This window comes from Kogia breviceps, chromosome 1, assembly GCF_026419965.1.
Source record: "Kogia breviceps isolate mKogBre1 chromosome 1, mKogBre1 haplotype 1, whole genome shotgun sequence".
NCBI classification, from domain to species: Eukaryota; Metazoa; Chordata; class Mammalia; order Artiodactyla; family Physeteridae; genus Kogia; species Kogia breviceps.
Genome location: NC_081310.1, coordinates 1,422,249 through 1,439,901, shown reverse-complemented (window position 1 = coordinate 1,439,901; position 17,653 = coordinate 1,422,249). Strand labels below are relative to the sequence as shown.

At 63.1% G+C, this 17,653-nt stretch overlaps 2 protein-coding genes across 5 annotated transcripts in view; both read right to left on the bottom strand.

Moving 5' to 3' along the window:
- Positions 1–6,232, bottom strand: part of CACNA1S (calcium voltage-gated channel subunit alpha1 S) — a 58,741-nt gene extending 52,509 nt beyond the window's left edge. Inside the window, exons 1-2 of one of the 4 annotated variants that reach the window (XM_059061392.2) lie at positions 5,883–6,232; positions 4,272–4,377 (exon numbers count right to left, since the gene is read on the bottom strand). In XM_059061392.2, the coding sequence (XP_058917375.1) occupies positions 4,272–4,377; positions 5,883–6,034 (258 nt within the window). In that variant the 5' untranslated portion in view covers positions 6,035–6,232. The remainder of the gene's footprint in view (positions 1–4,271; positions 4,378–5,882) is intronic. The other 3 variants (XM_067027376.1, XM_067027385.1, XM_067027393.1) reach the window with 3 other exon arrangements.
- A 1,299-nt stretch (positions 6,233–7,531) lies between these two features.
- ASCL5 (achaete-scute family bHLH transcription factor 5) lies at positions 7,532–8,032 on the bottom strand. The gene has a single exon (XM_059083604.2). The coding sequence runs from the start codon at positions 8,030–8,032 to the stop codon at positions 7,532–7,534; it is 501 nt and encodes a 166-aa protein (XP_058939587.1).
- Between the last annotated feature and the right edge of the window lie 9,621 nt (positions 8,033–17,653).

Genomic DNA, 17,653 nt, shown 5'->3' with positions numbered 1-17,653 from the left:
ACGTGGCATAATTTATAAGGGCTTGACTCATCCAGAACCTTCGCTGAACTTTACGGCGTTATCCCCATTTTACAAGTGAGGGAACTGAGAGCACAGAGAAGTTAAGGAGCTTGCCCAAGATCACACAGCTGTAGCCCCAGAGCCCATTGTCGGAACCACCATGGGCTTCTCCAGCCAGGCTGATGCAGCTTTCGGCCTCAGCAAGAGCTGCGGGGGAGGAGGAGGGGGAGGGGGAGGGGGAGGAGGGGGAGGAGGGGGAGGGGAGGAGGGGAGGAGGGGGGAGGGGGGAGGAGGGGGGAGGGGGAGGAGGGGGGAGGGGAGGAGGGGGAGGGGGGAGGAGGGGGGAGGGGAGGAGGGGGAGGGGAGGAGGGGGAGGGGGGAGGAGGGAGGAGGGGGAGGAGGGGGGGAGGAGGGGAGGAGGGGGAGGAGGGGGGAGGAGGGGGAGGGGGAGGAGGGGGAGGGGGGAGGGGGAGGAGGGGGAGGGGGAGGGGAGGAGGGGGAGGGGGAGGGGAGGAGGGGGAGGGGGAGGGGAGGAGGGGGAGGAGGGGGAGGGGGAGGGGAGGAGGGGAGGGGGAGGGGAGGAGGGGGAGGAGGGGAGGGGGAGGAGGGGGGAGGGGAAGAGGGGGAGGGGGGAGGAGGGGGGAGGGAAGAGGGGGAGGGGGGAGGAGGGGGAGGAGGGGGAGGGGGAGGGGAGGAGGGGGAGGAGGGGGAGGGGGAGGAGGAGGGGGAGGAGGAGGGGGGAGGGGGAGAAGGAGGAGGAGGAGGAGGAGGAGGAAAAAGCTCCCGGAGGGACCCCCTGCCTCCCAGGGGAGATTGTTCCCAGGACAGGTGTCGAGGTTTCCCTCCCACGAGCGAGGGTGCCAGGTGCCTCGAGTCTGCACACCAGGCCCCTGTGGGAAGCCTTTCTTGCTCCTTGACCTTTCCCCCTTCACCCCAGCTAGCCTGCAGTCACCCAAAGTGAGGGAGCTTCTGTCACCCAGTGCTCAGACCTGCAAATCTACGTGCTGGGTGGATGCAGGCCTCTGCACCTGGTTGACCTGCCTTCCCCCTCCCCCAGTCCAGCCTGCTCCTCCCCCAGGAACGCCTGTCTTGGAAAGCGATACCACCATCTGCTCTGTCACCCCCCTCTGCAACTCAAGTGTCACCCTCGCCTTCTTCCTCCCCTCCCGTACGCTCTGTCCCCACACCCATCAGGCGCCGGGTCCACAGATCCTAAATCTCCCGCTTCTCCGTCTTCACCATCACCTGGGCCTCAGTTCCACTGGACACCGCGTTCCCTGCTTCTGACCCCACCCCCCACCCCCCCACCCCCCGCTCTACCTGATGGCCTGAGAGGTGCTCCAAATCCCAGCCCATCTCTCTACCTCGTGCCCCCAACCCTTTGCCCACGTGGCCCCCTCACCCAGAGCTCTCCTCCTGCAAGGCTGCGACAGCGTCTCCTCCGTGCGCCCCCCTCATCCGGAACCCGCTCCGGGACGGGCCAGCCCAGTGCAAGGTGCCAAGTGCACGGCGCTTGTTCACAACCTGTGCCATTAAAGGTGCTAAAATGCCTTCCTTCCACGCTCCCTTTGTCAGCCTGTCATGGTGGGGTTTATGGCCTATTTAGTGTTTTGCGAAGGGTGCAGACCCTGCCAAGCACCTCCCCTCCGTGACCCAGCACACATGCCGCCGCCAGCCATGCCCTGGCCCTTCACACGGGCCCAGTGCCTCCACCCAAGGTGGACAGGCCTCCCCGCAAGGAGACACTGAGCACTGGGGCGGGGGGGCCCGGAAGCCGGACGCTGCAGGGCCCTCTCTGAACGGGCCATGCTGCTGTCAACCCAGGCCGGGGACAGCCACCTCCATGGCTGCCCTGACACACCGAAGGGCGCGTGTGCCAACCCTGACGCTCCCAGGACCACGCCCAGGCTCTGCCAGGTGGCCTCCCAGGGGACTGAGCTGAGCGTCTGTCCTCAGAGATGGGGGAGGGGTGGGAAGTGTCAGAAGGCAGGACCACGAGTGAGCCACGGCCCCGAGCCCTGTCCCCGTTGAACCTCACTTACAAACCATGGACTCAAAGATGAAATTCTCAGGTGTTTCGATGCCACGGCCCCAGAGCACAGAGCCCTCCCGAGGGCAGGTCACACCCCGTGAAGCCGGCCCTGCCCTCCAGGCTCAGGTCAGACATGCCACCCACTGGGGCCACCCTGGCGCCCCCGTCTCACTCAGCTTCTCCTCCAGGACGGCGTCCCAGTGCACCCAGACCCTGCCTGTTTCCCATCTCATTTTAACCGCTTGTGTGATTGACTGGATGAATTAACCTCCGCCAAGATGGGAATCATGTCTGTCTGCTTCACGTGCCAGGGGTGTAACAGGCACGCGACAAGTACGTGTTAAATGAGTAAGAAAGTTAGTGCAGAGTGGGTCCTTGGGCCTCCCTTCTCCCAAGCATGGTTCTGTTGGATGACTGGGGGGCTCCCAGACCTTCCTCAGATTCCCACAAAGCGGCCAATAGGGGGAGGAAGAGAGAAAGCCCCCATCTCTCTCCCTCCGGCTCTAACTGCCCTCCCTTCCCTCTTGCTGGCTTGTGTGGAGATCAGCAGGTAACTACAAGTAGAGGCGGGGAGGCCTCAGCTAGGAGCTGGCTGTGTGACCTTGAGTATCACCTGCCCTCTCTGGGCTTCACAACAAAGGGTCCCTCACTGATGAGCAACAACCCACCTAGCTCTGACCTTTGACGGGACGGTCGTTACTTTGGGAAGGTTTCCGGTCCGGGTCTGCCAGGGAACTCATCACCCCGTCTCTACGAGCCCTAGAACTTACCCAAGGCTCCGTCACGCAGCCCACAGGCCAAAGGCAAGCGCACAGCACCGTGTGAACTTTTGAGGGCAGCCGTTTTGTTTCAAGATGGCAGGCGACATACCCACTAACGTCTGATTCTATACCTGCAAGGAGGGTGGAGTTTCTTTCCAAAATAGTCAACTTCTCAGGGAGTTGAAATGGAACCGAAGCCCCCTGATATGAACTCCTAAAGGGTGGAGTGGATGCAGGACCCCCTGGATTCCAGAGCGTAGACCAGGGAGAGGCCTCATGGGGCCCAGGCTCCAAGGAGCACCTTCCCCGCCTGCCTCACCGCAGGGCCTGCCTGCTTTGGATCCCGCTCTCCGAGCTTCTCCACTTAGAGCCAAGCACGCACTTAGAATCCCAGCTTCTCCCCAGCTCAAGATAGATTCCTATGGAAACCAGCGCAACGCAGAGGCAGAAATAAATGCCATCCTTTCCGGCCCTGGACGCGTGCGGACTGTTCTCCTTCCACCCCCCCCGCAGAGTTAGTGCAGGAGAAGCGTGCTGAAAGGGCGGGTCCCTCGGCCTGGCCCCTCAGGAGCCTGGGAGATGCCCCAGAACGGCATCTCCAGGGAATTCCCCAGGGGCCCTCCTACTGTCACCACGTTGGTGGCACAGCTATCCAGGCCGGGTCTGAAAGTCACAGCCCTGCGTCTGAGACCCTGTGAGAAGATGCGTGCGTGGGGGTGAGCCCCTGAGCCTCAGATTCCCTGTCTTGTAATGCGTCTAGTAACGTTACTGACTTCGTGGGGGCAGTGACAGGAAGTGAAAAAGACCGTAAGGTAGACTATTTAGCACAGAACCTGGCATCTAATAAGCACTTAATAAGCACCGAGCATTTTATTATGATCTAGCTCTTGGGCAAGTCCGTCTTTTATGCCCCCTAAGCCTCAGTTTCCTCATCCGTACACAGTGAGGTGGGGAGGGGAGCCAGGACAGCCTGCTTCTGGAAAACCCCTTCCAGCCGCGGCCTTTTCTGGCCTGTGGACTTGTTCCTGGTGACGGGGTGAGGGGAGTGTGCCTCTGACACACGTGCTCTCTCTCCGTCAAAGCGTCCCGGAAAGGCAAGCTCCGCAGAAGCACAGGCCTTCCGGGCTACGACCAGGGACGGGAGCTCAGCATTCAGCCCCCATCGTTGGCCTTACAAAGCCTCGGCTTCCACATCTGTCAAGCGGGACTCGTTTAGGGGCTCTGGTGAGGAGGGCATGGCTTTTGCTCTCGTAAGGAGCTCAGCACGGCGCCCCTGGCACAGCGGGTACTTGCCCGGTGCTGACATGATGGAATCCAGCCCGGCCGGGTGTCCCGGCACAGCTCTGAGCCCCTCAGCCAGTCCTGCAGGTGGTGGGGACACGGGGTCTCTATCCTTGGGGGGGCTGTAGCTCCAGCAGCGTCTCCCAGCCCGCAGCCTGGGCAGCAGGCCGGCAGGAGGAAGGGAAGAGCCACCTTACCAGGCCGAGGTTCAGAGCGTTGCTGTCATCCTCCGGCATGGGCAGGTACACGGCCAGGGCCACGCAGTTGGCAAAGATGGTGAGCAAGATGATGGCCTCGAAGGGTCTGGTGCAGGGTTAAGGAGAGTCCTCGAGTGAGGCGTGGGATTCGTGGCATTAAGGGGAAGAGCGCGCCGGGGGTCCGTCGGGACCGACTACGAGGCCAGGCTGATGGACCCACGTCGCCCTCCTGCAGGGCACAGACGGGCCAGGCGCCTGCGGGGCACCCGCCTCCCTCTCCTCCAACAGGGAGCGGCCACTGAGACGCTTTGGGGCCACGAGGCTCTGGCTCCTGGCTGGGGGCTACTCAGCCTCGAGGCCCGGGGAGCCTTAAGCCCCCGTCTCAGTACCTTACCTACCCCCCCCCAACCCCTGCCCCACCGACCAACGCTCTCCCCGCTCCGCGGAGCCACGGCCGGACGCACCCTGGCGTCGTCGCAGAACCAGCGAGGGAGGCTGGGGCTGCTGCGGCCTGGGCTGAGCGCCCCCGGGGAGCGGGCCGGGACTCTGCGGCCGAGGAGGGGATGGTAACCGACGGTAACCGACGGCATCCGTGGCCCCAGGGCCGCGCGCCCACCCGCACAGGCCCTGACGGCCGTTTTCCAGAGGGCGCTCCCACCAGGCTCCCTGGATTTGCCGGTGAGCAGCACAGCCTCCGGGGAGGCTGACCGTCAGAGGGCGGGTGTGGAGGGCACTGAGGGGGAGAAGCGGGGAGGGCCGAGCTCTTCGTGCGTGGCTGGGGGACGCCCTGTGCAAATGGCTAAAGGGAGACCCCGCGCCCTTCCAGCCACCTTCCTCTGCCGTGTGAAGAGAGGCGGCCTCGGGGCAGAGGACTGGAGAGGGGACAGGATGCAGGCGAGTGAGACGGGTGGGGAAGTCTGCCCCCGCCCCCCACACAGAGGAGGGCACCAGGCTCCGGGGGGCCGTGTAGGGGCAGGGCCGACCGCTACCCAGACCTTCCAGCTCCGCCTGGGTTTTCCTTGTCCCCGCGGCTCCCTTACTCTCCTTTCTTCTAGGGAACAGCTGGTGGGAGCCTGGTCTTCCAAGGCCCTTCACAAGTATTTCAAATATTCCCGAGCCGCTCACTCAGCGCCCCCTTGACAATGGCCTCCCCTCTCTGCGTCTCCTTCCTCTCTTCCCCAGATAAGCTGGAAGTTTTCATCATCCTTCCCCGCAGAGCTAATGCCAACATAGAAGGGGGCTCCTGTCCTTGTGCCCACGTGGGGCCTCCCCACCCGGCCTGCTGTCGCCTCCCCCGCCCCAGCCCTGTCCCATAGCCCAGGGGGGCTGAGAGGAGCCCTCGATGCTGGGGACTGGGGATTTGGGCACACCTTCCAGCACCTTCCAAAGACACTGCAGAGGCACCCAGGCTGCCTCCAGGACCTGGGCCTCAGCCCCGGGCCCTGGAAGCCCCGCCGGTTCCCCCTGTTGAGGGCTTCCTTCCCAAAGGCTCCCAGCTCGGGCCAGGCCCCGGTCGCCGGCCCCCAGAGCCTGTGATCTGTGAGCTCCGCTCCTCCCCTCCCATGACACACACACACACTCGTCGTGCGGCCCCTGGGCCCTCAAGGATACCTCCATTCTACGATGCTGATGCAGGCCTTCCTCACGGGGTTCTGGAGAGTCAAGCAGAACAAGGCCCGGGGCGGCCTGGGCAGGACCTCGGGAACGGGCTTCTTCGGCTGTTTCTTCCTCAGGCCCTCATCCCGGGGCAAGGACGGCTCCATGGCTCCCGGAGCCTCAGCCTCGCCTGCCCCCCACCCGCCGCCCTCTCTTCCCCGCGTGCCCAGTGCCCCTGCCTTGGGGACTGGGCGGCCGAGCCCCTGGGCGAGCCTGCCCTGCTGAGCCAGCCGGGGCGTGCCCGGAATCGCTCTCCCTGCTCCCAGCGAGTAAAATTAGCCTCCACGGGCTCTCTGACGCCCCGCCGAGCTCCCGCGGCCAGGCAGCTGTCATCCCTCCCCAGCCCAGCCAGTGACAGCCCCGTATGTCCCCCAGGAGGCTGGGGGTGGGGCTGGGGGCTCACACACGGGTCTGGGCTGGGGCCGAGGGCGACAGGATGGACGGCTCCAGGCTGGTGCGACGGAGAGCTCACGCAGCACCATGGAGCCTCAAGCTTCAGACTAGCTCCTTGGTGTCCACGTTCCACTCACCCCCCCCCCCCCCCGGTAGGCCCATGACACTGTCCAGAAAGGGTGCTGGGTGGTCCAGCTCGGCAGGGGTCCACAGCCCTCGCTCACATCTCCACCTGCCGCCGTCAGGCCAAGATCCTCCACCCTCACCCCATGCCTATGCCCCGTGGGGGTCTCCTGGGTGTGCCCACCCCCCCCCCACCCCCGCCAGCCTGCCCCTAGCTGTGCAAGGGGCGGCGTCTATCTCTGGGACTCTGTGCCCTCTCCACACTGCTGCTGGCAGGTACTAAGCTCTCTGTAAGTGTGAGTTGAATGCATGAGCTAACAGAACACTCCACACTCCCTGGAGGCAAGTGCTTGAGTGGGAAGGAGACAGGGGCGCCCGGGAAGGGAAGGAGGACAACGCCCCGGGAATCACAAAACCCAATGTCTTTATTCAGCCCCGTCGTGCGGACGCGGCGCCGGTACACCCACGCGGTCCCCACGGCCACGGAGTACAGTCTGAGGGGGGAACACGCAGTCCTCACCCACCCCGGGGGCGGGGGGGGCGGGGAAGGAAAGGGCACCCCTGGGGCGTGGGGTGGGTAAGGCCGGCCATTAAGGAAGCCAGAGGGCGCCACCAGCGCACACGCTCCGCCGCCTCCTGGGCCGAGCGCGCGCCGAATCTGGCCTGCGCCTCTCCCTCTGGGCTCCTCTGTGCGGCGGGGGCGGGGGAGGTGACAAGCAGGCCCCCGATGCGGACGCTGGCGTCTGAGGCCATCTCGTGGCGAGCAGGGGCGTGGCGTGCGGACCAGAGCAGACTCGCCTCCTGGGCTGCGCCCGTGGCCACGGAGGACGGGACCAGCACGAGCGGGGTGCCTCCGACCTTCCCTGGGGCGCGGGGCTGAGGCCCAGCCGGAGCCCGACCCCAGGGGGCCGGCATGGACGGGGCGCGCGCCCTCGCCGCCCCCCGACAGCCGCTCTGCCCTCTGTCGTGCCCCTCGTCCCCGCCCCGCCCCCGTCCCCCCGCCGGAAGGGCCGGGCCCGGGGTGGCGCTGGCGGAGGGAGGGTGCCGCGCACGCCTGAGCGCCCCGAGCCCGGGCGGCGCCAGCCCGGTCAGTGGCTGCAGTCCTCCGACTCGAGGAAGGGCGAGGAAGCACGGCGGGAGGGCGCGGACGCGCCGGGCGCCAGGGAGGGGGGCCCGCGGGGCTCGCGGGGCCCGGGGCCGTCGGGGGCGGCGCCGAGCAGCTCCTGCAGGTGCTTGATGTAGCGGATGGCGGTGCGCAGGGTCTCCACCTTGCTGAGCCGCTTCTCGGCCGGGGCGCCGGGCAGGTGGCCGCGCAGGCGCGCGTAGCCCTCGTTGACGCAGCGGACGCGCTGGCGCTCGCGCTCGTTGCGCTTCCGCGTGAAGGCGGGCTCGACGGGGCGGTCGCAGGCGCCCAAGGCGCCCGGGAAGGGCGCGCCGGGGAACGCGGGCGCGTAGGCGTCGCGGTAGGGCGGCCGGGCGGCGCCCGGGCACAGCAGGAAGGGCGCGGCGCCCAGAGGCTCGGCGCGGGCCGGGGTCGCGGGCCGGGGCGGGGGCCCGATGCCCAGCGGCCGGCAGACGTCGTCGTTCATGGTGCCGCGCGGAGCCGCCCCCGGAGCGTGTGCCCGAATCGCCCCGACTCGGGGTGTGCGCGCCCTGCCCGCGGAGCGAGTCACATCGCCAGCCGCGGCGCCGGGCGGCCGGACTGGCCCGGGCTTCTCCTCGCTCCGCGGGCAGGCTCCGAGGTCCCGCTAAGGCGAGCCATCGCGGCGGGCCGTGAGGCCTCTGCAGAGGCTCCGCGGGCACGTCTCAGAGCAGCCGGTGGGGGGGCGGGGATGCGGGGAGGCGCGGGCCCTCCCGGGGCGCAGCCCTGCGGCTCCAGCGGGCCCCGCGCCGGGGTCTTGGTCCTCGCGGCCCTCGGGGTCCCCGGGCTGTGCGCCGCGCAGGAGAGGGTCCCGGGCACCGTCTCTAAAGAAGAGGGTGAACATATCAATTAGGAAAGGCCTCGCTGCATCGTGGGCTCCTTTGTGTCACCCCACCCTCCAACGCAATGGTACAGCATCACGAGGGGAGGCCGTGGGCTACAGGAGACGTACACGCAGAGCAGGGTTCAAACCCCTGTTCACCCCTTAATGCTTGGGTGCCCTCTCTGAGCCACAGTTTCCAGTATGGAGATAAGAAAACATCCCTCCCAGGAGATGAATACTGAATGAGGACGCCTCCTCCAGGGCCTGCCTTATAAAAGGTGCCCAGCGATGTCATTTCCTTTGAGGAACAAGTCTGGTCACTCGCGCCTGCCAGGGCCTCACCTCTGGAGGCTCCGAGCTTACTGAGTTGGCGGTAGAAACCCCAGCGGCAGCCAGAAGGCGAGTAAGGGTCGGCCTGTTTATCGAAGGCGACGCATCTCTGGCTCAGAGGAACCCGCGTGTGGTCAGGACTTTCAAAGCCCCCCCGTGTGGGGTGGCACCACCAAAGCTCTCTGCGCCCCAGCCCTGGGGGGGTGGGGGGGTGCGGTGTGCCTGTGATTTCAGCTGCGTGTGGGCAGAGCCTGGCAGGCGAGAGAGTCCGCACAAATGCCCGTCGGAGGATGAGACAGGAAGCTGGGCTGGTAGGGGGTAGGGCCAAGTCACACGCAGCCCCTTCCCCAGACTCCAGGACGCTCTTATTCTAGAAGGAAGTGGCCTGGTTTGCATTTAAGTGCCCCTAACTCCTCTCACCCGCGGTTATCAGATTCCACTCGGCTGTCATTTCCTCTGGGCACTCTCTCCGACCCGCCCCCTCCCCGTGGGTCCGGCGTCCTGTCCACGCCATCTCCCGCTTGTCTCACTGCCCTCCACGGGAGACCTCAGGGTTCCCCGAGTGAGCACGTGAGGGCGTGCTGCAGCCCGCGTGGACGGTGACGGGGCGGCGGGGCCTCGGGTGCCGCCGAGGCTTCTACCTGACAGAAGGGCCGGCTCTGTCCCTGACGGGGGAAGGTCGCTGGCGCGCTCAGATGCCCGAGAGTCTCCTGCACCTTCTTGTCCTTGTCCTTTATCCGGGTCCCAGTCTGTTCCCAGCTAGCTCTGCCCTCCACGCCGAACGGACACCGGGCAGAATGGGCAGCGTTCAAAGCACGGCCCTCGAAAGCCTGTGGGAGGCTGCAGGGCAAAGCCACATACCCCCTCCCCCGCTCCACAGCCTCCGAGGGCTCCCCTTTGAAGGGAAGTGTCCTTCAAGGGACGTTTCTAGAAAATCTCTTCCAGACACCCCTCGGCTCCGGCCGCTGTGGCCATCCCTGGCCTCACCCTTGGCTGACGCGGACCAGGCGGGTCATGCGGGCCTCTCCGCCACCCCCAGTCCTGCCCCAGGCTGATTGCCTGAGTTCTCCAGCCCCCAACACAGACTTTCCAGGCTGTGCATTCCGAGTCCTCAACCAGATAGTAAACCACTGGAAAGCAGGGCTTTCTCCCATTCTTAGGTGGTGCCCCTCAGTCCCTCGCCCAGTGCTGGGCGTGTAACGAGTGCTCAAAATTATTTGCTATCAGCGCTTTTGTTTTATTAAAATATGGGATCCAGACTCTCCTCTCCTGCATGATCCCTGTCTATTTATATTTGACTTAATTATTTACATATACTTTGATTGAGGTCAGAAGCTTATTTACATCTGATGACAATCTTCTTTTTTGTTTGTTTGGGGATTTTTTGCGGTACGCGGGCCTCTCACTGTTGTGGCCTCTCCCTTTGCGGACCGCAGGCTCCGGACGCGCAGGCGCAGCGGCCACGGCTCACGGGCCAAGCCGCTCCGCGGCACGTGGGATCCTCCCGGACCGGGGCTCGAACCCGCGTCCCCTGCGTCGGCAGGCGGACTCTCAGCCACTGCGCCACCAGGGAAGCCCCTCTAATGACAATTTTAATAAATACAACTTAATATCTATTTGTGTCGATTCAATATTCAATACCTGTTCATTTTCCTCACATGCTATTTACATGTTTTATGACTATTCAGAAAAGTCACTCAAGCAAGAAACCTCACGGCTTGACCATGTATTTCTGGAACTAGTTCTCCTTTTACTGTTAGAAAAGGACCGATAACCTGGCAGCGAGCTCAGGTGAGGGCACAGACGCAGGTGAATCGTGATCTGCATTTTCCTCCGCGGAATGCTCTACCCTGGCGAGGAGTGAAAGGACACCGGGTAGGAGGTTACCCTCAAGCGGCCTGAGAGCACGTACTTACCGACCTAGAGCATCTGTGCGTGGGACTGCCCTAGGCTCTGGGATGGAGCGGTGAACAAAACCCGTGGTGAGATAATGATAATAGTAATCATAAAATAATAATGATAATAATAGCGATCGTTGATTACTCTTGCTGCGCAAGACATCGTGCCAAGTGCTTTACGTGAAACATCGCACTTAATTCCTACACAACCCTTGTGAGGTAGGTGCTAATCTCATCCGGTCGTACAGGTGAGAAAACAGAGGCTTGTAAAGGTTAATTTACTTGCCCAAGGTCCCACAGTTAGTGACCTCATGAACTAGTAAATGCTAGTCACCCCTCCCCTTCTCCCCCTCCCCCCGATCCTCTCACTGCTTCTCCTAGAGCTTCACATTTGAACCAGAAGTTCAGAGGGGCTTGGGCTGACCTAACACGAGTACCTTACTAAACCGTGGCTCCTGTTGAAGGGGATGTTCCGCAGCAGATTCTGATGACCACGCTGTTTGAGCTCCTGCCCTGACAAGAGCGGTACCACAGGTCACCTGGGTGGTCCTTGGGGAGGTCATGGCCCCTTGCGGATGCTCTTAGGAGGATGGCCACGGACTTCTGTCGTCGGGAGGGGAGGACCGAGTTTAACCAGAGTCAAGTACCGGGAGCCGCACCCCTGGGAACGTGGTGAGGAACCCCCTCGCCTGAGCTTAAAAACACGAATACTGGGATCCTCCTTAGCCTGCGGTACCCGGACAGGATCTGACCAGCAACCGAGGACCAGCCCCTGGGCTCCGCTCGCGGACTGGGCGGAACCAGTCGTCGACAGCGACACCGTGTGGCCGTGGGGAGAAACGGCAGTAGCAGGTTGCTGACATTCCCGGTCCCGACTCCGTCAGAACTACCCCGCACCCCCACCCCCGGCGACCGAGTCCCCAGGTCTTCTGGAAAATTCGGGGTACTGGTGGACTCCCAAGAGAGCCATGGGGTCTCCCGTTAACATCGACTACTTTCCTCCCTGGGTGGGCGGATCAGTTCACATCACTTAAACGTTCATTATACACAAATACACAAAAGACGCATCGTTAAACATGTGTTTTCTGCAATTTGTTATTTGTATCAGCATGAAGCAACTCACTAGCTAAAAGCCTGCTTCTGAAATAGTGCACGGGGCGCTGGCCCCGCCCGCGTGAGCGCGGAGGAGACTTCTCTGCCGGAGGGAGAATACTCTGCACCTTTCCAGGGCCCTGGTTCCTCCTGGGCGGGGCTCCCTGCCCTCGGCACCGCAGGTGTACTTTCCCGGGGGACGTGCTCGGTGGGAGGCACCTGAGCGTCCCCGAAGCTCGCTGCCCGATGGCGCTGTCCCGGCTGCCCTTTTATGACCAGGACGTGTTCACGGTCACGCGCGGCACAGTCATATATCGTACAAGGAACGGGGTGACACCCAGTCCAACTGGCAGCAGGGAGTCAGGAAGCCCCGAGTGGGGTCTCCTGGGCCTCCTTGCCCAGTCCTTGCTGCTCCTAATTCTGCATCAGGTGGCATTTGCCCCCCAACAACTCTTAGCTCTCTGTGGTCACATCCTGCCAGAGGCTCTCCCTCCCACACCCCCCCATGGCACATCATTACAACTTCTTGTTGATGGTTTCATGAGCATGGCCTGCCCACCCCAGGCTGTCCCTCTCCTAGGGGTCCAGCGTCACCCGACCCCATCTCCCCCTTTCCCCAGCCCTACACTCTTCGTGGCCAGCAGGCAGACGGAGAACACTCTCCCCGGAGCCCTCCCTGACCCCATCTCCCGGCCCAAGTTGTAAACTCTGAGTGCAAGAACTCCGGTCTCCTGCTTCACCTTTGAAACACACAGCCCCTGTTGCATAAATGTTTGTCGATTGACACTGGGTATCCCTGGGGAGGGCTGAACCATCTTGATGGAGCAAAGGGGGCTGTGACCTCTGAGTGGGCTGGACCAGCTACAGAGCAGGTAACGTAATTCTCCCTTTCCAGGTTTTCTCACTGCCTTCACTGGGACCGGAGCCAGAGGTGGGGGACTGAGACCAGAAATTGGCTGAATATGTCACTTCAGACTCAGAACAGGGCTCGGGAAGTGGCTTTGGGAGAGGTGAGCCCACTGCCCTCGGCCTCTCCTTCCACTCAGGGGTTCCTACAGCGGCTTGTGTGTGGTGGAGCTTATCGGCACCTTCGTGAAGACATCTTCCAGAGCCTCTCCTACCCCTGGCATCCCAAACCGGGAGAATTTGTTAGGAAGCCAAGGACTCGGGATCACAGCACCATGGGCTTCACCCATCCCCTGCCTCCAGGCAAGGTAGCCGCTGAAACCTTTCCCCAAAGGGCTCCACGGCCAAATACGTTGAGAAATGCAGCCCCTTTATTCAGTCCCTGGAGATCCCAGGGTGCATCCCAGAGAAAGCCCTGCAGTAAAGAAAGCTTCCTGCATTTCACCCAGAAACCCCCAACTGGACCTCAGAACGGTTTGTTGTTTTCTTTTCCTCAAGCCTCCTGCATCAAGTAGAATACATTTCAGGGAATTCTACCTTAAAATCTCCAGGATGAGCAAATGTCTTTTTCTTTTTACAATAAGAAATGTCACAGTCTCCCTTAGGAGTCTATCCTATAGCCTGTAATTACTTCTAGGAGGATAACCTCACCACTCCCTCCTCATACATTCAACACACCCAACCAGACGATCATTTCAGAATTTCCTCGATACCACGCTGGATCTGACCAAGGAGAAGGGCAGCTAGGCCCGGTGACCACAACCCCACAGGGTGTCCCTGAGGGCTAGAAACCAGCACCTCCTCTTCCGGGCAGCTGCAAGGCTTGGCCGGCTGGTGTCTCGGCCTCTGTGTCCCTCTGGTCCCGAGATGAACAAGGCAGGGCTATTCACGCACGGACCTCAGCCCAGAGCCCGCCTAGCCCCCCTTATGCCCTCCACGCTGTGTTCCCTGCCATGGGGTTCGCCCCAGGCCACCGTCTGCAGCCCCTTCCCGAGAGCAGCCGTGCGCAGAGCTCTGAGGCAGTGATGGAAGCAGGCGCCCAAACACGGGGACGCTCAGCTGGGACGCTGGAAGGAGGGGAAAGGCGTGGGGAAGGGTGGCTGCCATGGATTAGGTGGCTTTCGATGCCTGGCCTTGCTGGGTGCCCTGCTCTCCTGTCCCCTGGAACCCTCAGCCTGTTTACAGGAGAGGAACTGGAGGCTCAGAGAGGCTGGGACAGCTGCTCAGGGTCACACAGATGGGCTGCAGCCCACCAGGGTCTGTTCAAGGTGATACACGAGGACCTTCTCAGCCAGCTAGGTGTGCCCAACTTTTTGGCAGGAGTCCTGATCTTTATAGGATTTCTTGGGGGCCAGAGTCGGGGGAGGGGCTCGTCCTCTTCCTAATGGCCTTGAGTGCACCCAGGATTTACGGCGCTGGGCAGTCACAGGAAGGTGTTTGGGGAGGCGGCTGCCCCCAGTCCCCAGGAAGAATATCAGGCTCCCCGGAGCACCTCACGGGCCCAGGAGCCCCGTGTGAGAGGCGGCCCCGCAAGCAGAAGGCACGCTTGAGGTCAGACTCTCCTAGACTGAATCCCGGCTCTACTTGCACCGGCAGAGGCGCCGATTCTACAGACCTCGGTTTCCTCACCTGCAGAATGGGGGCAGTGACTCTTCAGAGGTTATTGTAAAGATAAGAGGAACCTACGTGGGTCACCTGGCACCTAATAGGAACAGGATCACTGGCAGCTGGTATGGCCAGCACGGCTGCGGCGGCCCTGGAAAGAGCCCCTGAAGCGCTGAGATCCTGGGATGGAGCCCTGACAGGCCTGAGTCGGCAGCTGCCACCCCGACGCTGCAGCTGGAGACACAGCACCGACACCCGCGTCCGGCCGCTCCCCGAGCCGCGTCTGTCCTCGTAGACGTCCAGAGGGGAAATCCTGTACATGAGGGCCTGACCCTTCTCTCAAGTCTTTGAAGGACTAGGGTAACACAAGTCTCTAAATAAGGTGAACGTATTCAGTGCGCGTCGTACCGCCTGCCTACGGATTCACGCGCCAAACCTCTCCCGAGCCCCTTCCGGAGCCCCGTGGAGGGCGGGGTTCAGCAGAGGACCACCTAGACTGCTGTGCCCAGGTGGGTGGACAAGGCAGGACTGCACCTCACACTTCCGCTCTGAGTACACTCACTACAGCCCCGGGAGGTCGTCGTCCCCGTGTTCCGGTCGAGGAGATGGGACACAGAGAGGTTAAGCAACCTGCCCAAGGTCACACAGCTGGTACAGGGCAGAGCTGGGATTCATACCCAGGTCCCGGGGCTCCTGAGTAAGTGAGAGGTGAGAGCCAAAGGAGGTGAGGAGAAAATGAAGACACCAGCGTGATATTCTCCGTGTCAGGCTCTCTTCTCGGTGACACCTGTGCGGGCACACACTCACACATGCGCGCACAGTCACTGAGTCCTCACTACAAGGTAGGGACCATCATCACCCTTGTTTTGCAGATGGGAAAGCTGAGGCACAGAGAGGTAAAGGAACTTTCCCAGGGTCACGCAGCTGATGAATTCTGAACTTGCCATTCGAGACAAATTGGTGTACATCTTGGGACTGGCCAGGCATCCTCGTCCTGTCCAGGAAAGAGTCTTTCTTAACAGCCCAAGAGAATGAGTAAACCTGAGACTCAGAAGAAAGTCTGCTCCAGACGGTGTCCTACAGCCTCACCGCCACCCTTGCCCGCTGCTGTCCGTTACACCTCAAGGGGGAGGAAGGGGCTACAGCTTAGGTGCCAGGACCTCTGAACTCTTGGCCCAAAGCCACCAGTAAGTGCTCATGGGACTCGGTGGACGAGCCTTACCAAGAAAAACAGCCTCTCACCGGACTTCAGAGAGGCTGTGTGTGGGAAGAGCTCAGAGGGGTCCAAAGCGTCGTGGGAGTGGCGCTGGGTGTGCAGGACGGGGGCTGGAGAAGGGAGGGCAAAGGCGGGACCCTGACCAAAGTTTTCCCGGGCGCCCGGCATCCAGGCCGCCTCCTGGCCGGAAGGGTGCACGCTGCTGTCGAGTGCACTTCCGGGGAGGCCCTTCGGTCACGCCTGCACACGCCTGCCCTCCAGGGCGGTTCTGAGCCCTTGGGACTAGTCCGTGCTAACTTCAAGCGGGGAAAAAAAGAGGAAGGGAAATCACCCCGTGGGCGCCGTGAAGGCACCAGCAGCCTAGACCGGCTGATCCTGCGGAGGACAGCGGCTCTGACCGGGAAATGGCGCTGCGCCTGAGCCTTGCCCGGTGACCACCGGTCCCCTGGGGCGGGGCTCACGCGCGGAGGGGGGCAGCGCGGAAGCCTCCGCCCCCTGTTCCGCCCCGCCCCCTGCCCCGCCCCCGCTGGGCCATCAGCGCGGCCACCTCCCCAGCACCCCCAGGCCTGCTGCCGGCTGTGGCGCCGACATCAGACAGAGAACCGTGCTTGGGGCCCAGGCCGTCGCTGACTCAGGGACGGAGGAAAGGGGCTCCCTTCGCCACAAAAGGGGGCCTCCCTTCTAGGTGACCTGCGGAGTGGGGGAGCCCCTGGGGCCACAGAATAAATGTTTGAGGTTTCCCGAGGCCCCTCCCGACCGCCGATTTGGGGAGTTTGTTTGCAGGTGGGAAGTGACCCTGGCTCCGGGGCTCCGGGACGCAGTGACACCTCGGTGGGCAGGGGTAGGGAAGCTAACTCTCGCTGCTCACACGCAGGTCTCATCGGGTCGTCCGCGCGTCCTACAAGGCAGGGCTCTTCAGCCCCGTGTCACAGGGAGGAAGCGGCTGGCAGGGCCGGGGCAGGCGCCGGGGGGCCCCCAGGTCCCTCTCCTGTGTGTGCGGGATGCCCAGGACCCTCCCGGCTGTCTCGGTGGTGCAGTTACCACGTTCTAGGGAGAATCGGAGCTCTCTGCATCTTGTCGAAAATGTGGCTTGCGACGGGGGCTCTGGGGCCACCCCCCAGCCAGGACCCCGAGCAGGCCCATCCCTCCTCAGCGGGGCGGGGGACACGCAGCACCGTCCGGGGGGAGAACCCGCCGGAAAGCGTCCTCGCCGCCCCCCGCCGGGCTCCCGGCTGCAGCCCGCACCGCGTGGCTCCCAGGGACGGTCCCCCGGCCCCTGGACCTGCCCTCGCTGGGCGCCGAGGGGCCTCAGCTCTCTGCAGCCTCCTGTCCTCTCTCCGCGCCCCGGCCCAGTCCTCAGCACCACCCGCCTTTCCTCTCGCGTCTCCCCTCCCCGCCTGGGGCGCCAGCCCCGTGTTCCAATGCCCAGCCACGCCCTACGCCTCCTTCCAGAACAGTCTGGGTCCCTTCTTGTCCACAGTGGCCCCCGCCTCTCCTGTTCTGTCCTTTCCCCCCGAACGCGCAGGCCTGTGCGTTTGGCGATGCCCTCCCGGGGGCCCCCGGCCTGCGGTTCCCCCCCCACCCTCAGCCGGCCTGGACTCGTGTTCCGTCAGAAGAAGGGCAGGCCCGAGCCTCCTGCATCCCGGCCTGTGGCGCGGGGGGGGGCCCTGCACGCGCGTGGTCACCCGCGAGTATCCCAAGCTGATCGGAGAGCGTCACCGTGAAGCGGGTGCTCTCACGGGCCGCATCTGGTGTCTAACGTCTGCGCGGAGCAGCTCTGCAGAGGTTCTGGGCCTGACCACGTGTAACTTTTCTATCCAGACGCTTCCTTTGGGAGTGCGGTAAAAAGCACAGGCCCTAAATGGAGGAAACGTGGGGTCTTCAGGGGAACAGACCTCGGCTGACTTGACAAGGAGGCAGGGCACCCTTCACTGGGCACGCCAGGTGCTCGCAGCTACTTAATTCCCTCGAGATGGCTTTTCATCCCCCATTTTGCAGATGGGGAAACCAAGGCTTGGAGAGTTTCAGTGAGCTCGTGTTTCTATAAATGGCAGGACTGAGAAAACAACAAAAATCTTTCTCCAGCCCTTGCTCTGTGCTGCGCTCTAGCACGGCCTCTTGGCTCACGTGACCCTCACGCGATGTGAGGACGCACACCACAGAACAGGTGATGCGGGAGGCCAGACAAGCCGGCGGCCT

Coding starts and splice junctions, on each gene's coding strand:
- ASCL5 (XM_059083604.2), bottom strand. CDS start 8,032: ATGAACGACGACGTCTGCCGGCCGCTGGGCATCGGGCCCCCGCCCCGG.